This window comes from Alexandromys fortis, unplaced genomic scaffold (assembly GCF_014885135.2).
Source record: "Alexandromys fortis isolate MF-2015 unplaced genomic scaffold, M_Fortis_MF-2015_v1.1 scaffold_214, whole genome shotgun sequence".
NCBI lineage: Eukaryota > Metazoa > Chordata > Mammalia > Rodentia > Cricetidae > Alexandromys > Alexandromys fortis.
The window spans coordinates 882,400-906,400 of record NW_026068100.1 but is presented as its reverse complement, the minus strand read 5'-3'; the positions used below and the strand labels follow the sequence as shown (position 1 = coordinate 906,400).

The window sequence follows — 24,001 nt, the reverse complement described above, 5'->3', positions numbered from 1 at the left end:
TAAGATGTTTTCAATATAAGAATGTTTATTGTCCTAAAATTAATCATTAAGAATATTTAAATTGTATTAGCTTTAGTGGTTAACATGGTTTATGTTAATAGATATGACCCATAAACAAAAAGTCTTTTAAAATACCTGATAATTTATAGGACCAACTGATAAGAAGGGTATAAACAGGTACAGAGAATATCTGAGAACTTCTCTTGTACACTAAAGGCCTGATTATTGTCCTATTATGAAATAAATATCATTAGCATTTTCATAGTCTACTGATGGCCATAAAAATCTAAAAAATAGGCTAGGAAAGTAGCTTGGTTGATAAAGTGCTTGTCTTGAGGACCTGAGTTCAGTTTCCTAAATTCACACTAAAAAATATCACCACCACCAAAGACTCGACATGGAGGAATGTGCTTTAATCCCAGGGCTCAAGCAGTGGAGACAGGCAGATCCCTGGCTAGCCAGCGTAACATACTTGGTAAATTCCAGTATCTTGGTAGATAGACCCTGTCTCTGGAAAATGGTGGATAGTACTGAAGGAATGACCCAGATCTTTCCTCTGGCCTCCATATACACATGTGCATAACACACAGTTTTAGAAAGTGGAGCTGGGCATGATGGAGCATTTGCTTAGCGTGTGCGAGGCTCTGAGCTCTATGTCCAGCTACCAAATACCAAATGTCCTTTGTAAGTCTTTTATCAGTCATCTCCCATCTGAGATATCTGTGAGATGCAGCTGTGAAAATGGAGGAACGTTTCTGGTTTGTAGGGACTCTTGGTTTGCTCTCCCAGAGGAAGGAGCTGTACTTCACGAGAAAGCAAGCAGGTGAAATCAGCCTGTGAGCTGCCGTATTCCCTCTGCATCCCTGGTGGCAGATGGGAAGTCCAATAGCTGGTAGTGAAGACCTGATGAGAGCAACTGCTTTCGGGGGGCGGGGCAGAGAACTTATGGCTGGGTGCTTTTTCAGTGCATTTGGCAACAGCATGCAGTGACTTAAAGCCTATAGAATTCCGACCTTAAACTTAAAAATACATTTGAGTATGCCAGCATTAGAGATGGAATCTGCAGCTGCTGCCAACCTAGACGACCAAAGGAAATAGAGATTGGTACTGTTCAAAAGCCCAGTCTTGGGAGGGGCTGTTACTGAGCAGCTGTGTAAACAAAGCTAACCCCGTGGCTTCTCCTGCAGGAGTTTGGTTTTAAGCAGAAATGGACTGTGGCGTGGTGAACAACTGGGAACTCAAGAGGGTCGGGTCTTATTCTTGGAGTTCAGATATGCAGAAAGTTTGCGTTTCCCTGTGGATGTGAAGGGACTTGAGACTGTGCACGAGATGTCAGGGAGGCTGCAGAGAGTGACCGTGACTGCACTTGCCTTCCTCCCTCAGTCTACCTTTTCCTTTCTTTCATTTTCTCATTTTCTCATTCCCTCTTCTCCCGCTCTGTCCGCTGTTGAAACTCATGCTCCTTGGGGGCAAATGGGTAGCACAGAGTAGGCTATCTGTCCATGTTCTTACCCAAGCCCTAGGTTCATAGAAGAGTTAATTCAATCTAACGCATTGAAGGTTTGAAAATGCTTTTCCTTTGTGGCACGCCTCTCAGCAAGCCTCTGCTTTTGCTTCACTTAGTCGTCTCTTGTTGGTAGAGGTCTTTCTGTTGCCTCTGAAGCGACTTGGGCTTTCAGGCACACATGTTGACTTCCCTGGCTCCTGGGCTTCTGATATTAATTCAGTAATGTGCTGAGCCTGTAATGTGTGACCTACTCCCCTAGCAACACTTTCTAAGTGTTTGTTGGGAGCACTGAATGATGAATTAGACTGGAACTCGTGGTGTGGGATGGGATTGTCATGAAAATAATACTACTAATAATTTATAGTAGTAATGTGACAATAATAGTAATAATTCATAATAATAGAAATACAGCGAAGTTGATGTCTTAGTTGAAGAACTATTGCTGTGATGAAACACTGTGACGAAAGCAACATGGGAAGGAAAGGGCGTGTCTGGCTCACACTTCCACACCATAGTCCATCACTGAAGGATGGAAAGGGTGTGTCTGGCTCATGCTTCCACACTGCTGTTCATCATCACTGAAGGAAGTCACGACAGGAACTCAAACTGGGCAGGAACGTGGAGGCAGGAGCTCATGTAGACGCCATGGGTGTGTGCTGCTTACTGGCTAGCTCAACATCTCAACATGTCTTGCTCAGTCTGATTTCTTATAGAACCCAGGACCACCAGCCCAGGGATGGCACCACCCACTGTGGGCTGACTGGGTCCTCTCCCATCAATCACTAACTAAGAAAATCCTTTTTGAGCTTGCCTACTGCCCAATCTTATGAAGACATTTGTTAACTGAGGTTCCCTCCTGTCAAAGGACTTTAGCTTGTGTCAAGTTGACATCATCATCCAGCACTGTGGAGGGAATGAAAGAGCCCTGGCCAAAGAGAAACGAAGTCCTGTGAGCATTTAATATTTGTCAGGAATTGTTGTAGGCTGTTTTCTTACATTAATTGTGATCAAAAGCTTGGCAGTTTGCTGTGACCATGGACAAACAGAGACCGAAATGATAAGAACTGAGTCCGAGGTTGGGGTGTGTGGAGTTGAGTGAGACTGAATATGAAGCAGGAGCCGAGGAACGAACCCTGGAACAACAAAAAGGCATTCGGGACTGTTGGGACATGAAAAAGTCAGATGGGGTGTGACTGGTATTTGGAATCCAGAGGAAAGGGAGCACATGAGTTGAATTTTGAATCGTCTGTTATGGAGTCAGTGTCATTAGGTGGATGAAGAAGCAGAAACGGTGAGTTAGGTGTGTGTGTGTTGCGTTATAGTGATGCTTTCATCATATAGAAGATTTCGGGGTGAGAGACCCGCTGTGGGAGGTTGAGGAATACGGGAAGGATGCGTTAGGCAATGGGCACAAGTGAAAAGGAGTACATTATGAGAGACTCTGATGTGAGAGGAGATGAGATTATGGAATTCTCCTATGGAGATCAGAGCAGGCACGGGTGGGGAGGTGCATTGGTTGATCCCAGAAGGGATGGAATCAGGTGAAACTCGGCTGCGATTGGCCCTAACCCCACTGGAGGCGAGTCATGGACTGGATAATGGTTGGGAGCATATGCTAGGATTAACTGGGGAAAGCCTGTTCTCGTAGATACGTATGATCTGTCTTCATGACCTCTGAAAATGAAAAACACCAGCTTCTCATGTGTGTGAACAGAACAATATGTGCCATGGTGGCTTTGACTCGTATTTCTTGTTTTCTGGATTTTTATAAACTTTTTTTGATCATCTGTGGATTTCACATCTTGCATCCCCTTTCCATCCATCTCCCCACCCTTTGCATCTGCCCTCTGTCCTCGCACCACCCCCAAAATAAATTAAAATTGAAGAGAAAAACTGAAACACAAGCCGGCTGATGTTTAAACACACATCTTTAATCCCAGCACTCAGGAGGCAGAGGCAGGCAGATCTTTGTGAGTTCAAGGCCAGCCTCATCTACAAGAGCTAGTTCCAAGACAGCTAGGACTGTCACACAGAAAAACCCCAAAACCCCGTCTCAAAAAACCAGAAAGAAAAGAAAGTAAAACCAAAAAACAACCAGAAAAGAATCTCGATGTGGTAGCTGTGGTGAGCACAGTATACCCTTTAGTCCTTGTAAGTGTCCATGAAATGAGCCAGTGGTCTGGTTCAAGACCTCTGGCTTCTGTCACACTAATGATCCTGGGCCCTCCCTGGGACTCCTCTTGAATATCCCATTGTTGCCTGCATCTTTGGGTCTGCAGACCAGCTCCATGGAATGTTCTAACAGTTCACAGTTTAGGAGGGTGTTAGGGTAGGCTAACTCTTAAGCTCTAGCTCTAGGCTTGGGTGGTAGTTGAGTTGGTCATCCCTCCAGCTTTCTGTCACCACCCAGGCAAGCTCTTCAACACTGTTCCAGCTAGCTCACTCCGTGCCAGACAGCGAGGAGCAGGGCCAGTTCTGCTGTGGTGCCCTCAGGAGCAGCTCACCACACCAGAGCACCAGGCTCAGGCAAGATGCAGTTAGTGAGGGGCAGGGCCAGCTCTCCCAACTGCTGCAGGTGGCAAGGGGTGGGAGGGGCATCTTTCCCTTACCCATGCCACCACATGGCATATAAGGGAGAGGCAGAGTCAGCTCTCCTGCTCTTGTGACCTCAGGGAGGGCTTACCTGCACCTCCCCAACAGGATCAGCCCTAGTGTGGTTTGTATTTTTTGAACTGAGAATGTCAGATTGCCATGGGCTCTTTGGCTCACACACCTCAAGTTTCGCGCCTCCTCCTAAGCGCGGTTGTTCCATTGATGTGCAGGAGAGCTAGAAAGTGGGACTGACCAGCCTCTGGGAGGTCCTGCAGAGATCAGTGCTGATGCTGTGTTTAAGGCACTGTGGAAGGCATGCACTCTGTGTGAGAGCCGTACCTTTCAAACCCTTTATTTCGTTGAGATTTCTTCTTCCCCTGGGGGTTAATGCTAAGGCTTAGAATGAGTCAAAAAAAAAATCAATAAGTAGTCAGGTCCTCTAGAGCTGTGTCTTTCCACAGTGCAGCTTCACTATGGTTAAAGAAAATGAGGCTTTTGAATTTGCCTGCTTAATGCACTCTGTAAATCTCTTCCACGCCTTTTGTGCTGTCTGGATAATATTATTTCTACGGCTTAGATGTTAACATTAGCAATTAGCGTTATCAGACACACCCACTGCCTGCTTGCTCCTGCTGCCTCCTTAGCCTGTACCTTGCGGAGGAGACAAGCTGATTCTTCTTGTGACTGAACTTTGCAGCAGTCGTGGCCTCCATAAAACCAAACCTGTCAATAGTCAGTCACGGACTGGGGATGACCTCCTGGGGCATCCTCCCTCTCCCTGGTGAGCTGTTAGTTACTCCTGGAGTCTAAGGGAGAGACAGTCAGTGTCTTGAGCTGTGTACATACTGGTGATCCCAGCAGATACCAGTGGATAGTTCTAACGTCTTGGTCACAGAGACACTCCTAGTTAAAACCACTGGGTCATAAAACAAAGAAAAAGGCATGAAGGTGAGAAAGAGATTTGTCAGGAGGAGGGAAGGATTGTCGACATAGGGTGGGCGAGAAATAAAAGAAGATGGGAGATGCGAATGATTAATCATCATATATACATGTGTATGCATATGTGTGTATGTATACATGAGTGGTCAGCATGTATTACATATGTACGTGTGTGTGCATATGAGTGTATGTATGAATGTATAATCAACATGTATTATATGTGTACATGTGTGTGCATATGTGTGTATGAATGTATAATCAGCATGTATTATATATGTACATGTGTGTATGTATACATGAGTAGTCAGCATATATATCATGTGTGCATGTGTATGCATGTGTGTATGTATACATGAGTAGATAGTGTATATTACATATGTACATATGTGTGCATATGTGTATATGCATGAATGTATGATCAGCATGTATTATATGTACATGTGTGTATATATGAGTAGTCAGCATGTATTATGTGTGTACATGTGTGCACATATGTGTGTATGTATGAGTAATCAGCATTTTTACATATGTACATGTGTGTGCATGTGTTTGTGTGTGTGTGTGTATACAGGAAATTCTCCAAGAAGAAGGTTAATTATAAAAAAGGTCACAACCGTATAGAATGCTCTAGAATGAAGTCTGTTCCAGAGGGTGGTACTATGTAGCTGAAGTGGTGTTAGGCCATCTTGCCTGGGAGAACATAGGAGCTAGTTGGGGAGCAATGGAGAAGGGGAGATGTGTATGCTTTAAGAGTTCTCCTGTCTGTTTCAGCTCAGAACAGCAGAACCACCGCTCAGAGCAGTGACTTTTCATATTTATATATTATTCTTTTGACCAAAGAAAGATTTCAGCCACATCAATTACAATGAATTAGACCCCATTGGCTAAGTGAGATAACTTCTCAGACAGCTTCTGTAGGTAGTGTCATTTCTTTTCTCTGCCAGGCATCCCGCACTTTGCTGTTGAACGTTGTTAGCCACCAATATGTCACTGAAAAACTTCACTTTTGTTAATTCTGTCACTTTTCAAACAAAGGAAGGAAGAGTAATAATAAAAAACTGTAAGTTTAGATCCTTGCTTCACCGTGTGGGCTATCAGTTGGAGGTATCACTTGGGTGGGCACCTCCTGTCTGCTCTCCTTCTCTGACTACCTACATGGCTATTGATTTCTGGCTTTGGCTTTATGTCCTGTACAGATGAAGGGATTCCAGCTTTATACAGAGCTTTTACCCCTGGACTCCATTTTGATGCATTGGCTATGTGACTCTGATCTCTGTCCACTGGAACCCAGATCGGCTCTGTGACTATGGTCTCTACCCACTGGCACTCAGATCGGCTGTGTGCCTATGATCCCTGTCCACTGGAACCCAGATCGGCTGCGTGACTATGATCTCTGTCCACTGGAACCCAGATTGGCTGTGTGACTATGATCTTTGTCTACTAGAACCCAGATTGGTTGTGTGACTATGATCTGTGTTCACTGGTACCCAGATCGGCTGTGTGACTATGATATCTGTCTGTCCACTGGTACCCAGATGCCAGCATGCTCAAAAAATGTTGGCTGTTGTGCACAAATTAAACAAATTTTTATTTGATGTTTCAATGTTGGTCTTCTCCTTCCAGTATCTGTGCCATCTTCTTTATTTTCTCAAAGCTAAATCGTTGTATAGATTTTTCCTCTTTTCATTACATATTATTCAGGCCCCCATAAAGGGCTCCATTCCCTGGCTGTGCAAGCCACAGCCTGGACCGCTGCCTCTGATTCCACTTCCTCCCCAGTGCAGGTGCAGCAGATGACGCTGGCACCAGTCTCCCAGCAGGAGCCTAATTTCTAGTGTCTGCTCCTATTGTCACACAGGCTTGAGCAAACTCCTCTTTCGGTTTGTCACTTGCCCTTTCAGAAAGCTGTTATGTTACTACACAAATGGAACTCATTTTCTGTTTCTCCCAGGCTTTGTCATTGCTTCTACACACACACACACACACACACACACACACACACACACTTCTATTGAAATTTCTATTTCCTTGTCTGAATTCCTCGCTTCTCCTGTACCCATCCTCCTCCAGGCTTCTCCTTTTCCCACATCTTTGCGCATCCAATGTTTCCCTGATATTTTTGGACATCCAGTTCAAGTTCTGCTAACTCCAGTATGCTCATTTTGGTCTATGCTCCAGATCTTTATTATTTATTTGTTGGTTGGTTTGTTTTGGTGTGCATTGCTCTAAGTTTAAACTTGGGGCTTGGGTGTGTGTAGTGGATCAGAGTACATGAAAGTGTGACTTTAGGGTCCATCATGCAGTGTCTTCACAGCCTTCAGCTCTGCAGGTTTCTGCCTTGCTGGATTCCAGGGAGAAAGATGGAAAGGTGTGGAGTCATTGGTACTATAACAGTCTTCTCTGTTCTCTTGCTTGTGAAAATGCTTCTGGTACCAATATCATGAACATTGTCATGACAATATTAAAGTTCAACTTCAGAGCTGCAGCGATAGCTTAGCAGTTAGGGAACTCGCTGATGTTTCAGAGAACCCAGGTTCGTGTCCCAGCCCCCACACAGCTCATAACCACTTGCAACTCATTTTGTCCTCTGCAGACTCAAAAATGGATGTGGTACACACATGTATGTGAAGGCAAAACAATCATACACATGAAATAAGTATTTTATAAAAAGATAAATTAAATTGAACCTTATGTGGACAGAGTTTTCTGGCATTCAACACAGGCTTTGCTCCTTTTACTGCGTGCATCCACACACTTTACTTTGAGAAAGGTCAGTACCAAAATAAGAAATATTGCATTCAGTATGCAAATGGACATTTATAATAACAGTGTTATTTGGGAGATGAAATTAGGTGTGACGGTTGGGAGGAGTTTACAGGAAAAATTAGCATTTCAGGATGCATGTCATGTTAAGCAAAATGAAATTTTCCTGAACGCCACGGAGGATTGTTTATCCAGTCCATAGACATCTGAGTAGAGCAAACGCTAGGGCTCCTTCGTGCAGTGTGGAGATGAATTTGCTCCATTAGCATCAGACTTGAAGCCGTCTTTCTGATAGTTCCTGTCTGATCCCCACTCTCTCCTTTTGTTCATCTGTGAAGAAACTTCTACGGAAAGCGTGTTGCTCCCCTAAAAGTGAATTGCTATTCTTTTTCAACCCGGATGACAACATAAAATTTCTTCAGTTATTTATGGATACATAATAGGAAAAGAATCACATAGAGTTAGACCAAACCTAAGCTTTTCTCTTCTTCAGCACAGACTAAATAACACAGCCTATTATTATCCCAAGTCACATTTGCAAGCTGCATCTCCTTTTGAAACAATTTTCAACGGCAACACAACGAGATTACTTACAGAGTCTCACTTTCTCTCCCTCCTTTTCTCCAAGGCAGCAAAGATGTCTGACAAGAGTGACCTGAAAGCTGAGTTGGAGCGCAAAAAGCAGCGCTTGGCCCAGATAAGAGAGGAGAAGAAACGGAAGGAGGAAGAACGGAAAAGAAAAGAGGTGAGGCGGGGTCTGGGTGTTGTGGGATCAAAGAGTCACTGGGACCCAAGGAACCATTTATGTGGGCAGAAAGGAGCTATCTAGAAATTTGAATGAAGTGTGTGTGACAGTGTGTTGTACAATGTGAAGGGGATGCATCTCTTCCCGAAAGTGCTCTCAGACGTCACCTAAGCATGACTCAAAAGCCTGCAAGCCCAGGTTCACCCTGGATTTGAATAGAACCCTGAAAACGGACCATGATATCTTTGCTGTTGGATGTTCTTTAATCTTTCTGAGATGTGCTCTTCTAGATTACTTTGGGAGCAATGATTGGTTTTATTTCGTGGAACTGCTAAGGTTTGGATGCGCTTCCCTCCCATTTCCTATAATTTACGGTGTAGTTCATACCTGTGTTAATGTTAAGAAGGAAGAGGGGGGAGAGGAAGGAAGGAAGAGGAGGGATGATAAATATAAATAATTTATATTTATTTATTATTTATTTATGCAAAAACTAAAAGTACGAACATTTTAGAAAGCAAAATAGAACACAATGCCAATGGATTCCCAGTGATTCCAACATAGTGTGTGTTTCCCATGGTCAACAAGAATCCTCAGCATAGCCGAGCACTGGTGGCGCACGTGTTTAATCCCAGCACTCTGGAAGCCGAGGCAGGTGGATCTCTGTGTGATTGACGCTAGCCTGGTCCACAAGAGCTAGTTTCAGGACAGACTCCAAAGCTTCAGAGAAACCTGGTCTCAAACACACACACCCCAGCCCCCACCCCCGCCACCACAATAAATCCTCAACTTAGTTAAGTAGGAACCCGAAGGAAGGAAGGTGGATAAGACAGAGCACACTGTTAGGTGTTGCAGCAGGAGGGCGTTTTCTGCTGGCACCCAGAGTTTTCTTGTTTATATCAGCAAATAGCAAGGACCAAGAGGTAAGATCGCTTTTCTCCTGGTAAACTCAGTGGTCAGACTCTTGACCCCAAATTCCAAGCCTGTCATTTCTCTTCTACCATCTCAATCAAGGAGTGGGAAATGTTTTAATCTTCAATTTGTCCATGTAAAAATAACCCATTAGAAAAGATCATCACCAACCCCACACTGGACAGAGGACTGATCTCTAAAATATACAAAAAACTCAAGAAATCAGTCATCAAAAGAACAAATAATCCAATAAAAAAATGGAGGACAGACCTAACGAGAGAACTCTCAATAGACGACAACAATGAGGACCCTAAGAGAGACATACATGGATCTAATCTACACGGAAAGTAGAAAAAGACAAGAGCTCCTGAGTACACTGGGAGCGTGGGGATCATGGGAGAGGGCAGAAGAGGAGGGGAGCGGGAGGGAGAGAAGTGGAGAAAAATATATAGCTCAATTAAAAAACAATTAAAATAGCCCATTAGATGCACAGAAACAAGATGACAAAGATGTTTGTGAATGGAAAGGAAGCGTGAGACGGGCTGCTCCGCACACTGCAATTGTTTTGTTCAGGGACGAAAAGGGGTTTTGATGCCTCGTGATCTAAATAAATGTTCTTTCTGTCTACAAGTTTAAGAGAGTAAAGCAGCAGATTGTCCAGGTTTATTATTTCCCAATGGTTGCACTTGTAGTCTAGCCTTCTGGCTCCTCCCAGCTCCTTGGGCCTTCCATGCTGGCTGGTGGGGTAACGTGTTTGTCCTTGTAGCTCCATAACGGCTGTCCCTGAGACCTTCGCTGTTCTGTGTTCCGGCTGTGGGTGAACCCAAGGTGAGAACTGACGAGGAGTGGCTATTCATTTCCGTGGGAGGCCCACAGTGAGCATTATGTGATTACACTTCCCTTCTTCTGAACGTCAACAGCTACTGTGTCTTTAAAGCACCTGCCATTTTGTGCTAATAATGGGTTTCCTTTGAAACTGACATCCTAATATCCAACTTGAATTGCACAGAATGACTATGAAGTGCAATGGGATATAGAAATCTGGCTTCAAATTTGGCTGTCTACTCTATCTTTTTCATTTTACACATTTGGGGAGATTCGCGGGCCAACCAAACATATGGAAGCTAGATTTCTTTTTTTTATTTTTTTTTTCTTCTTGGTATATTTAGCAGTTTTGAGGAACAAAGGTCTCTCCCTCTGCATAACAAACAGAGTGCCCAGGAGCTTCTGCATGCCTCAGGCCTCCATGTGCCTCTGGAATTCAGGTTACAGAAGGACTCACTGACAATGCAGCTCAAAGTCACAGGCCAGTTCATATTGAACACTTCCATGCTCAGCTCCTCTGAGAAGATTCAAATCAGGGCTCAACTTGGGGACGCACAGGCTAGATTGTATTCAAGGTCTGCTCTGGCTTTAAATCTCCTCTCTACACAATCTAGCATCCCTCGCGAGACTCTTTCCTTTGTGCCATTTAAGCATGGCTAAAACAAACAACCTAAAACCACTTCTGTGTGTATTTAATGAGCAAATGAGAGTGGGGTGTTGGTGTGCTACTGCAAGTGTGTGGCGCCCTTTCACCTCTTCCACTGTGTGAGGCCCCATAACCGAACTTAAGATAATCAGCTACTAAATGAAGGGTGTATTAGTGTTTTTTAAAGGTCTGTGTAAGTGTGTGTGTGTGTGTGTGTAAGTGCCTTTGAGACCAGCTTCCTACAGATGCCAGAGGTATAGAATCCCCTCTGGAGCTGGAGTTACAGGTGTTTGTGAGCCTTTGGATGTGGGTACTGGGAACCAAACTCAGACCCTCTGCAAACACAGTAAGTGCTCTCTTAGCTGTGGAGCCGTTCCCAGCCTAGAGGTTACGCTATTTTATGTGTGGAAGAAATCGGAAACCAATTTATTCCGATCTTTTTCAAATGAAGAAATGACCTCGATGTACAAGAATAGCTCCCTCTCATCTCTAGCTCTCAGGAGGATCCTGTCCCCAGCCTCCTAGCTCTAACTCAGAACCTGGGGCCCTTTCTGTACCACAATCTACAAGTACCACGGTGTGGAGAAATAGAACAGAGCTCTTTTTCCCCCATTTCTTTTTTCTCTAAAGCCACGTTCCAGGCAAATTAGCCTATAGTTTAAATAATCCCTTATCTGAAATGCTTCAGACCAAAAATATTTCCTACTTTGAGTTTTATTTTTAAGATTTGGAAATATTTGCACATACCCAAGTTGGAATGTGTTTGGAGACCTGAGTTTGTGCATGAAATTCCTGTACATGTATGTTTCACAAACACTGTATACATAAACTAAAGATATTTGAGAAAATGTTTAAAATAATAGTTTTTATGAAACAAAATTTTATAGTGGGGAATTCTGCATTCTGGGATCATGTTGAAACTTATAAGCTTTTGCATCTCGGATTGGGGATGCTCAACCCATGTTTACACGGTCATCTGCGGACACAGCCAGTTGCGCACACTTCTGTGCTTGAAGAAGTGGAAACTGGGAGATATCATTTTGGTACAATGTGTGCTGCCAATTTTGATACACATTTTGACTTCTGCTATAGCTCCTGAATGCCTACCATTTAAAATTAGAATAAATCTCTAACTCCAAACCACACCTGTACCTTTCAACACAGGATGCTATGACAAAAACTTTGGTCTACTATGCCCAAGTTCATTTAAAAGGGAGGGTTGGGCAGGTCGTTTCATCTGCTCTGCGAAGGCTCCACTTGTGTCTCGTTTCCATGGATGCTGTCTTCCTGAAACACATATTTGTTGACAGGAATAGCTTCAAGAGCTCTGAAGCTCTAGACTCCTGAATCTCTTGTTTTCACAGCAGTGTTGTGGAGGAAGAGGTCTCAAAATGCGATGCGGCTGAGAGAAATTAACCTGAAAGATACATTCAGCTAAGAGTCTATGACCATAAAGTAGTGCCACCAAAGCCATTCATCAAACACGTTTTGATTAGACACTTTACCTCGGGAAGTGATCCAGGTATGATCACCTTGGGGTGAGCAGAACCATTGTGTTGCCTGAAAGCCCAGGCGAGGCTAAGGACACCTCTGAAATACCACGCTAGTCAACATTTCAATATTAAGACAGTTTTAATTTTGTTTTAGCTATTTTTATCTGCATTTCACTAGCCCCTGTAGCAGTTCCATTTTCTTGCATCTCTCCCCTTTCCCTCACATCCTTCTTTTTCACGATATGAAAAGTGAATGTGGATACTGATCCTCATTCTTTTTTTCTCGGCTCTGTCTTGGCTTGTTGTACACATTAACATAGGAATCTGCTTCGTTGTTTAAATAGTACAGTTGGAAAGGAATGTGCATTTTAATGTCTTTGCAGAGACAGAATTGTCTTTTAAGAGTGTGGAGTGACATGAGAAGGCTGAAATCGTCTCCGACTCTCTTCAGCTCTGTTTAGATTCCAATGACAGTTCTCTCCCTGATGACAAACAGATTGCAAAACCAAAAGTGCACTTTAAGGCCAAGGTGAATAAGAACAGAAACACTGAGCCCAGAGACACATAAAAATACACTCTTGTCTCATAATTGGGTTGTAGCATACTGTCTGGGGCAAGCCAAACTGCCCTGAATTCTCTTCTGCCTCAAGCGCATGAAATTAATAATGCTCTTTGAGTTAATTTACCTGCTAAGATGCCCAATGCTCATGGGAAATAAGGGATATCTGATAATTAATAAAAGAGTTGGCATGGTGAACTTCAAGATACCTTCACTTCTGTGGAACGTTGCCTGTGAAATAGGGACACATTAGTGTTCTGGTTCAGAATTGGGCAAATACTACAATCCAACTCAGAATACCTCCCTTCGTTGTCCTTTTTATAGCATTTAATTCATTACTTAAGGATTCCATACACTACACAAAGAGGACCAAGAGGTAACTGACCATCTACCTGGCAGGATACCCTACTCTCTAGCCCCTCCATACCAAGGCAAACCAATGGGCCCCTCTTCCACCTGCCTTAGCTTCTCCAGCCAGCCAGCAGTCAAGGTTCCTACATGTAGGCTGTTCGAACACCCCCATACCATCCATTGAACCCTGCAAGCTACAAGTCCTACTCTACTCCCAAAATCTCCTATCCCACTCCTCCCCAGGCAACCTCAGAAGAACTCTGGAGCACAAGCTGTGACTGCACCAAGTGGACAGAGAAAGTGAACCAAGAGAGTGGGCCAAGACAGAGGACCAAGAGGGACCTCAGTGGTCCCTTGAGACACAGACAGTGACAGTACAGGGCAGACCAAGAACAGTTCCCAAAGGCACAGACAGCCACTGCAAGGATTGGACCAAAATACAAAGACCCTGCTGGCACTAACTGAAGGAAGAGATGGGTAGCCACCAATGGAAGAATTCATCCAACAACCTAAAAAGCGACATTATAACACCAGTACCCAGTGGTCATAAAACAAGAAGACTTGTTCATCCTAATCCAGAAAAAGCAGAAGAGCATGATTTTAAACTTAATTTTGTGAGAATGATAGAGACCTTTAAAAAGAAAATGAAAAATTCTCTTAAAGGAATGGAGGAAAGACAAACAAAAAATTGGAAGAAATTAATAAATCACTCAAATAAAACCAAGAAAAAACAATAAACAGGTGAAGCAAACAGTTCAAACAGTTCAAGACTTGAAGACTGAAATAGAAGCAATAAAGAAAACACAAACCCAGCGAATTCTGTATATGGAAAATCTGGGCAAATGAATGGGAACTACAGAGGCAAACATAACCAACAGAATACAATAGATGGAAGAGAAAATTTCAGGTGTTGAAGATACTGTAGAGGAAATAGATTCACTGGTCAAGGAAAATATTAAATGCAACAAATTTTTAACACAAAGCATCCAGGAAATCTAAGACACCATGAAAAGACCAAACCTAAGAAGAAGAATATCAGCTTAAAGGCACAAAAATATATTCAACAAAATCATAGAATAAAACTTTCCTAACCTAAAGAAGGATATCTATATGAAGGTACAAGAAGCTTACAGAAAATCAAATAGACTGGACCAAAAAAAAATAAAGTCCCCTAGCCATATAATAATCAAAATGCAAAACATACAGAATTAAGAGTGGCAAAGGAAAAAGGTCAAGTAACATAGAAAGACAGACCAATCAGAATAACACCCAACTTCTCAATGGAAACCATGAAAGCCAGAAGGTCCTGGACAGATTGCTGCAGACACTAGGAGACCATGGATGCAAGCCCAGACTACTATACTCAGCAAAACTTTCAATCACCATTGATGAAGAAAAAAATATATTCCATGATACAACCAGATTTAAACAATACCTATCCAGAAATTCAGCCATATAGAAAGTACTAGGAGGATAACTCCAACACAAGGAAACTAACTGCACCCACAAAAACACAGGCAACAGAGAACCTCATACCAGCAAACCCCAAATAAGGGAATCACACAAACACTACCACCAAAAAATAACAGGAATTAACAATCACTGGTCATTAATATCTCTTAATATCAATAGACTCAATTCATTCACAAAAAGACACAGCTTAAGAGAATTGTTCCAAAAGCAAGATTTATCCTTCTGCTTTATAAAAGAAACACACCTCAACCTCAAAGACAGGCATTACCTCAGAGTACAGGCCTCAAAAAAAATTTTCAATCAAACAGACTGAAGAAACAAGTGAGTGTAGCTATCCCAATATCTAACAAAATAGACTTCAAACTAAAATCAATTAGAATAGATGGAGGACACTTCATACTCATCACAGGAACAATCAAGATAAAGTCTCAACACTGAACATCTATGCCCCAAATACAAGAGTACCCACATATGTAAAAGAAAGATGACTAAAGCTAAAATTGCACAGCAAACCCCACATACTAATAGTAGGAGACTTCAGTACCCCACTTTTGCCAGTGGACAGGTCAACCAGACAGAAACTTAACAGAGAAATAAGAGAACTTACAGATGTCATGACTCAGTTGGACTTAAGAATTCCATACAATGTATTTTTATCATCTTCACCCCTCTTCCAAGACCCATGTCCCCTTCTTTGAAATGCATTAACTCTAATTTTTGAGGCCTATATTTCCTTGGTGTGTGGCCATCCACTGGAGTGTGGTCTGCATGCCATCCTGGGATTCTTTCCTGGCAGCTATCAGTTGCAATAGCTCCTCAGCCAGGGGTGTGCTTTCTCCCCAACCCCATACTGGGGTTTTATTTGCTTGAGCTTGTCCACATCTGTGAATGTTGTCATAGCCACTGTGAATTCATACTCGAAATGTCTCTGGTGCATCTGGGAAACACAGTTTCAAAGTAGTCATTCATTACTTCTGTAGCTTTCTACCCTTTCTTCTTCAGGGATCTCTTAGCCTTGGAAGGAGAGATCAGTGTGGAGCTTCTGCAGAAAACTAGAAGTAGATCTCCCACAGGACATGGCTATACCATTCTTGGACATATGTCCCCAAAGCTCTGTGTCCTACTATAGAGACATTTCTTTATCCATGTTCATTGCTATGCTATTCACAATAGCCAGGAAATCAAAACATCTTAGAAGTCTATCAATTGATGAACGGATAATAAAAATTAGGTTTGTTTGCACAAAGGAAAATGATTCAGCTGTTAAGAAAAAGGAACTATGAAATCATCAGGTACATACATGGTGTTGGAAGCAACCATTATGTGTAAGGTAACGCAGACCCAGAAAACACAAGTGGTTGCATGGTCTGAATCTTTGTATATGTGTGTTTCATTTGGAATGCCCATAGGGGTCAAGAAATTAATAAGAAGCCATGGGGGTCGGGAGTTTCAAAGCAGGGGAGACAGAATGCAGTGGTATAAAGGGAATAAGGGAACACAAACAGTGAAATGGAGTAAGGAATAGGAGGGTGGAATGAAAGGAGAACTAACAGGAAGGATGAGAGATAACAGATACTCAAGTCCCTTGGTCTTTTTTAGCTACCATTTTAGTTTGTCACAATCCTATAAAATCACAAACTAGGCATAGGATTCTGATTTGAGGCTCTCTTGTGCTGTTTTTTAGATACAATTTTTGAAAGGAATTTGTAAGTAGAAATTTCTCTCCCACCAGCCGTTCCCAAATAGCAACTTTGTGGCTTAATATTAATTACAAACTGTTTGACTGATGGCTCAGACTTCTTACTGGCTAGTTCTACATTTAAATTAACCCATTTCTAATAATCTGTGTATCGCCATGTGCCCCATGGCTTACCAGTAATGCTCTGGCCTCTTACTCCTCTGGTGGCTGCTGGTGTCTCCTGACTCCACCCTTTTTCTCCCTACATCTCCAGATTCTCTGCCTGGTTTCTATTTTGCTGGCTGTTGACCAAATCAGCTTCTTTATTAACCATGGTAATAAACATGTTCAGAGCACACAGAGGGCCATCCCATATCAAGAACTCATATGTGGGGTTTTTGTTTGTTTGTTGTTTGTTTTGTACTATGTTTTCCTTGAAAGTTGTTTTCTTGTTTGAGTTAATGTGTTAATGAATCCTGTGAAAATCAGAGAAAACCAGAACCTAGTAGAAAAAGAACGAAAGAAAGAAAACAGAAAGGAAGGAAGAAAAGAGAAAAGAGAAAAAAGAAAAGAGAAAGAAAAAAGAAAGGAAGGAAAGAAAAAAGACGGAAGGAAAGAAAAGGGGGGAAAAAAGACCTACAGAAATAATTTATTGCCAGGCTGCACTGCCTTAATATAGACTTTAGCCTGGGTTCCACCATGTTTAGCTTCTACTACCAATACAGACAGTATTTTTTGTTTGTTTTTTGAGACAGGGTTTCTCTGTGTAGCCCTAGCTGTCCTGAAAGTAGCTCTTTAGACCAGGCTGGCCTTGAACAGTGATCTACCGGCCTCTCCCTCCTGAGTGCAGGGATTAAAGGCAAGGGCCACCACTTACAAGTTTCTATAAGGAGCCTTACTTTTTACTTTCCAGCTAGAGTCCAGATGTTTCTATTTCTGGAATGTGAGTATTACTAAGAGGTGCTGACCAAGATGTTCCAGAAGGAACAAAGAGGCTAAAACAGACCAGATTTACTTTTAAAATAATACTGGTCAGAAATAGGTTTCCTTGATTCTAATACTCTAAAAGTTTCTTGTTTTATTTCCAGTTATTACATTTTATTTTGCATGAATGTGTTTTGTATGACACTCAAGTAGATTCTCTTTTTTTTTCAAGACAGGATTTTTCTTTGTAGCCTTAACTGTCCTTGAACTCACTCTATAGACCAGGCTGACCTTGAACTCAGAGATCTACCTGCTTCTGCCTCCCTAAGGTTGGGATTAAAGATGTGAACCACCACTGCCTGGCACACTAATGGGTTCTTTTTCCACCATACAGGTCCTGGAACTTAATCTTGGGTAGCCAGACTTGGCTTCAGGTGCCGTAACCTGCTAAACCATTTCACCATTCTGAGAAACTTTCATAACTGGTAATAGAGATGAGGTGAACTTTGACCAAGAAAGGGAGCCCCTGTCGATTACTAATGAGCGGCCACAGTGGTTTTTATTCTCCACTCATGGCTATATCTATGTAGAGATCTGGTCATGACTTAGGGCACATATCCACTTCAGTGAGGAAAAGTTGCATTGAGTTACATCACTAACTTTCCTTGCTGTCATTAAATCTTTTAGGCAGATATGCAACAGAAGAAAGAGCCCGTTCAAGACGACTCCGATCTGGATCGCAAACGCCGAGAGACAGAAGCCTTGCTGCAAAGCATTGGCATATCGCCGGAGCCCCCGCTAGGTATTTTGCCCTTCTTGTTTTACTACCCCTCGAGCAGGATTTGCGTAGATAGACCATGCCCAGCATTATTGTGCTTTTAAGTATTAGCTTCATTATTGTTTTCTATGTCTAAAAAGTCTCGGATTTATTGTCCTAGTGGCATGTATGATTTAGAACTGAGAGGGCTGGAAGGAGACAGGAATGATGCTTAGAGTCATGACCAGCTGCTGCTGACGTCATGCTCATAATTTCCCTTTGTGTCACCAGCAGATTAATGTATACTTGTTCAGTGAATATATACAAGACATCTTGGGAGTTTTAAACATTAACAAATTGCTCTTTCTTTCTACTGCTGAATCCCAACCTCTCCTTGCCTATATAGATAATGTTAATCCGCTTATACATACTGTGAACACTACATACATAGACTTATTACATGATAAAAACAGTAAATTGCAGTGGGAAATTTTCAGAAAACCTTAAAATTAGCAGCTAATCTACAAGTTTAAATTGATATGGCATGCGCATCTTGATTTCATTGTTATTGGCATTTTCACCAGAACACCCTCCTCCAGCTCATTCATTTCTAGCTGATTGTCCATAAAGTCTTTATATCACTGAGGTTTGGGTACTGAATAATTTGTTTTATTTGTTAAAAGTAACTCGCATGAGCTTATTCTGCCACTCGTTTGTGTATCTTTCATGTGTTTTTTTACAATTATTTATTTTTCATACATCTAAAAATAATCTGAGGGTGTCTGTAAAACTACATAATATCCAATGCATTAATGAACAAAACCATCTAAATGATGACTAGGAATAAACACTTTATCAGGGCTGTTTTAAATGCTTTATTTTTTAATTCCTTTCTTTGCTTCTACATTAAAATAAAATTCCTTTTATTCTCATAGTTAATTAAACTAAGAAAAAATTACCCATGTAAAGAAATTACTCCTATCAGTGTAAATAAAAAAATCCATCTGAAAGTAGTTATATAAATACATAATTATGTTAATACATAAACATGAAACTAAAGTACTTCTGAAAAGAATTTTATTCTATCTCAGTTGGAATATGTAAAATTAAATTTCTGCTGCTATAATAAGCCCTCATAAAACTAGATTTTGTTTAGCTCCTTGTCATGTAAGATGGACTCTATAGGGGATTTGGCTGGTAGTTCTTCTGTGAGAAGTTGGCAAGCTTCTTTGTATTTATCTGACATGTGATGTAAATTAGACATCCATTGATTAATTATATTTTTGCCTCAAAATAGTCTTTGGAATGTGGTTGCTATGTCAACACTTATTAAACACAGTAATCGTATATCCTATTGTGCCTTACCCTGCATAAAGCTGAATGATTAAACTTTAAAAACAAAATACTTGAGTATCCCCAGTCCATAACTATGTCCTCAGCTACCCATGAATTCCTTCCAATGGGATAATTTTTAATCCATCTCTCCAGCTTGCCCTCTGCCTTAGCATGAAGGGTAATCAAGGAATTAATTGAACAGTCACAGAAAAATGCCCAGCTTTTTAACAGTCCTGACACTGTGGTGCAGGATTTTAAGAAAGAAAAAAAAAACTTGTTAAGCCCTTTACCCTATTAAATAAATAGAAGGAAATTGCATATGATTGAAACCAAATGGGATGCTATAAGCGTGCACTGCAGCTTCTTCCTGCACATGCCTTCCTTGGCATGTGTGATATGAATCTGCAAATTGGCTGGCCTGGAGCCATCTGCCTATTGGGTGCAGCCAACGGCTGAAGGGTATTTGGCTTGATGTGAAGGCTGGAGAGAGAAAGTGCATTTCCATTTCCTTAGTTTTGTTTCGCTTTCCCTTCATTTTCTTTGCTCAGAGTGTCAGCCGGCCTGAGCCTTTGAGCATCCTTCTCCCACCCTCAGCCTGGCAGGTTACCTCTGCGCTGTGTGCTTGGGGCTGCCGGGACAACGGGAAAACAGTCCCAGATGAAGCAGAAAGTAGACTGACATGAAACCACTCATTAAATGTAAAATAAAGCAGCCTGGCATTTTCCTTTGTTTTGAAAGAGATTTTTAAATTACCAGGTTCAACATTTACCCTTTCTCTCTGTCACTTAGTCTTAGCACAAAGTTGTTTGCATATCAAGAACCCATACATTTCTCTCTAAATTAGACCCTCAACAGATTCTCGCCCTTCTTGGGCATTTAAAATTATTTAGGCTCCCCTAAATCATAGTGTTTAAAGTTTTACAGACAACTACTATGTTAAATAGGTCACATCTATACTAACAAAATAAAGTGAAGAATTAGAATCGTCTAGCTAGTTCCTACCAGAGGAACGTAAGTTGGCTGAACTATCTGGATAGCTATTGGTTCTCCATTTTACTTCGTTAGGTGCACATGGCCTTGGAATCCCTAAGTTAATTCTGTCTAAATTCATTTCAGACTTTCATTTTCCGAAATATGAAAAATTCACTTGACTTTCTTCCTTTTCTTTCCTTTTTTTTCCTTATCCCATCTCAATCTCTCCTGGCCATACAACCACTTTCATTTGGGCCCATTTGTTTTGATTTGTCTGACACTGCTCTTCCCCAGTGCAGCCGCTGCATTTTTTAACATGGGATACCTGTTATTTTCATTATTTAGTCCCAACCCCTATGTCTCCCTCTTCGAAATCAGTGAGCACTCCCAGTGACGCTGGAAGCCAAGACTCGGGCGATTTGGGGCCATTAACAAGGTAAGCATTGCTTTTTGTAAAGGCCATGGTGGGATGTCATTCACACAAGACAACTGTAAAAATGCCACCAGATGTGCATGCACCTGTTATATCCTTACTTATGCTTACTTCATGTTGAGCTGTAATATCTAGCAATGGAACACTGGAAATAACAATACCACCCTTCCTTGGGTTAGCTCATTGAAGACCATGCATCTTCCTTAATAAATGTAAACATCTCCATTAGCTTAGACCTAAAAGAAACAGGGAAGTACTGAAGTTCTATTGAAACCAGCTTTTCGCTGCTCGACTTTGGCTTGGTCTCTAGCCTGACTTTTAATTTCTCAAGTATCTAGTTTATTTAAGAGAGATGACAAAGTTGAGAACTCAGTTCTCAAACTATTGCTATAATTAGGAATTTTAGCAGATGTTCACCATTGTTACTTAAGGAGTCAGTTATCAAACCTTTTTTACATTCTTAGTGTCCAGAGACTTCTGGGACAGGATGTAGGCATGCTCTAATTTAACCTGCGAAGGGATAGCTGAAGACTAAACGGGCGGAGAGAAGAAAGCCACCTTGATAGAGTCATAGTCGCTGTCTTACGTTGATTGTGTTCTCCGGGATTCCCACACACAAGTGCCCCCAAGGGTGGTGTGAATGAATGTGGAGCAGAGGTTTGTAGTGACCAGAAAATGAGCGCCCCATTGTTCAGATGCACAAAGTCTTCCTCCTAATTCTGGCTGTTTGAGCTCAGTAGCAACATGGACCCAATTTTTCTGCATCTCCTGGCTTTTTTTTTTTTTTTACAAGAAGCTAGAAATCCCTTTCCTCAAAAAACAGACATGAGCCTGTGACCTACAGCTAGCAGCATGTGACCCCAGCTGTGATTCTTAACTTGGGGGAAAATAATAATATACTTGATAATAATAACAAGCTTCAAATAAAGGAAACAGCCATCCTCCACACGTGGTGAATCAGCCCTTTGGTTGCCGATGCACCTTTCAGCTTTTTCCTAAGAACCTTTCTAACTACATGTGCTTTATTGACAAAGAGGTGCAAAACTTGGCACTTTTATTTTTTTCAAATGATCCTTTTTCATAGGCAATTACACTATTTTCATAGAAAACTAGGCAATTTGGTTGAGGGAACTGTGGCTAAGTAGAACATGGAGGTGCATTCTAAACCCAAATATTTAGCAGGCTGAGGCAGGAAGGTCATGAGTTCAAGGTCAGCTAGTACTGCTTAGTGAGACTCAGTTACACACACACACACGTGCACACACGCACAAACACACACATGCATAACACCAGAAAATACCCTGAAAATCATGGAGAACTGCCCTGAGCAGTGTGCTATAATTTTCTGTTCGAAATATAATAGATCAAAATTTCCTCAAGTGCGCCTCCTGGTGGTGTGTCAAACATGAGCAGCGTATGCTGACAGGCCTCTGGACACCACACCGTGGGCTCTGCCTTCAGTTTTCGAGGAGTAAAAGGAAAGGCTTGTTGGGGGCAAAGCTGGTTCATTTTAGCAAATCACCCTTGGGATTTGGGGCAGCATGCATCTTCTGCCACCTGTCACTGTGAATGCTTCAGAAGGTCTTTGAGGGGTGATGGTAAGAACAACAAAGTTGCATAATATTTAGCATTTATTTGAGGGCTGGAATAATGCAATCACATTTCTTGGGGGCTCCCCTGGCTTCTCGCTAAGACATTTAGCTGTCTCTGCACAAAAATGCTGTTGTATCTGCTCAGCTTCATGGAGTGCAGTTGGCAGCGTGGAATTCTATGACCGACTTCACAGTTGATGCGCCTCTTTGAGAACTGGCTGGAAAAGCTGACCTGTGCTCTCAGCACTCCGGGGACAGTGACAATTCTCCTCACAAGACACCACTGTCCTTTCCTTCACCTTCTTAAATGCTGGTGTTGTTGTTTGTTGTTATTCTAACCCAGTGAATTGTTTTAAAGGAGGGAGGCAGTTCTCCCCACCCCAGTCAAACTGCAGTGAGTTCCACTTCATTATAGCCGAGCTCTACTGAGAGTAGCGAGCAGGGCCAGAGAGATCTCCGCTAAACGCTGCCTTCACTGGAATGAAAGACAATTGGCTGCAAAGAAAAGAATCATTTCCCAAAAAACAGCGCGTGCAGTTTGAATTCTGAGAGGAATGAATTAGGAGTAGCTTAGAATGCCTTGCCCTTGTTTTGAATGTAAAATTCTGGGCAGATTTATGATCTTGTCTTAATAAAGTAGATGAGTGTTAAGGTATAAAAAGAATGTCATATTTCAGTCTTCAGGATTCCATTTTGAATGTTTTTTCATGTATAAGTGCACTGTTGAAAACAGTCACGGTCGTCCTTAACACTTCACAGAACCTCAGTCTGCTCTCAAAAAATTGCCTATTTGCTTAAAAAATGAAATCTTTTAAAAGATTTCAGAATCCAGTTAACACATCTGTTCATACCTCATGGTGCACATAAATTCTTCTATTCCTTTGCCAGGATTTAAAGCTCAAACTAAAAAATGTCTTCCGAGAGCCAGAAGAAAATTGGCATACTTCATGTCTCTTACAAAAATACTGCATTGTAAATAGAAAGCTTGCAAAACCCCCGTCTACTCATGTTAAGAGCAACAAATCTCTTAAATAAAAATACAAAATAATTCCCAAATATAATGGCATAAATTAAATATTTAGAACTTAAAGTATTACAATTTGTTTTGCAATTTCTGATTTTGTTTTTATAGGCCACTTCTGATTCACAGCGTCTGCTTGTGGCATTTCCCTCCTTTTCTTGATTGAGTTTAGAATAATCAATTAACTATTTCTAAGTTAATCATAATAGACAAAGGAAATGCTCTTAGAATTTAAAAGCTTAATTATATTAACAAAGCAGTTGATTTTCTCCAGGAACCAGCTTTTTGTTTCATTGATTCTTTGGATTGTTTTCTGTTTTTCTATTTTGTTGATTTCAGCCCTCAGTTTGATTATTTCCAGTCTTCTACTCCTCCTAGGTGAGTCTGCTTCTTTTTTTTCTAGAGCTTTCAGGTGGGCTGTTAAGTCTCCAATGTGTGCCTTCTCTGTTTTCTTTAAGTGGGCACTTAGTGCTATGAACTTTCCTCT

The 24,001-nt window shown here is 41.6% G+C and overlaps 1 protein-coding gene across 2 annotated transcripts in view; it reads left to right on the top strand.

Annotated features, from left to right (window-relative positions):
• Dync1i1 (dynein cytoplasmic 1 intermediate chain 1) overlaps positions 1-24,001 on the top strand; it is a 300,797-nt gene that overhangs the window by 25,451 nt on the left and 251,345 nt on the right. The window contains exons 2-4 of one of the 2 annotated variants that reach the window (XM_050123836.1): positions 8,434-8,546; positions 18,092-18,206; positions 20,814-20,904. In XM_050123836.1, the coding sequence (XP_049979793.1) occupies positions 8,439-8,546; positions 18,092-18,206; positions 20,814-20,904 (314 nt within the window). In that variant the 5' untranslated portion in view covers positions 8,434-8,438. Of the gene's footprint in view, positions 1-8,429; positions 8,547-18,091; positions 18,207-20,813; positions 20,905-24,001 lie in introns of both variants that reach the window. The other variant, XM_050123835.1, reaches the window with a different exon arrangement.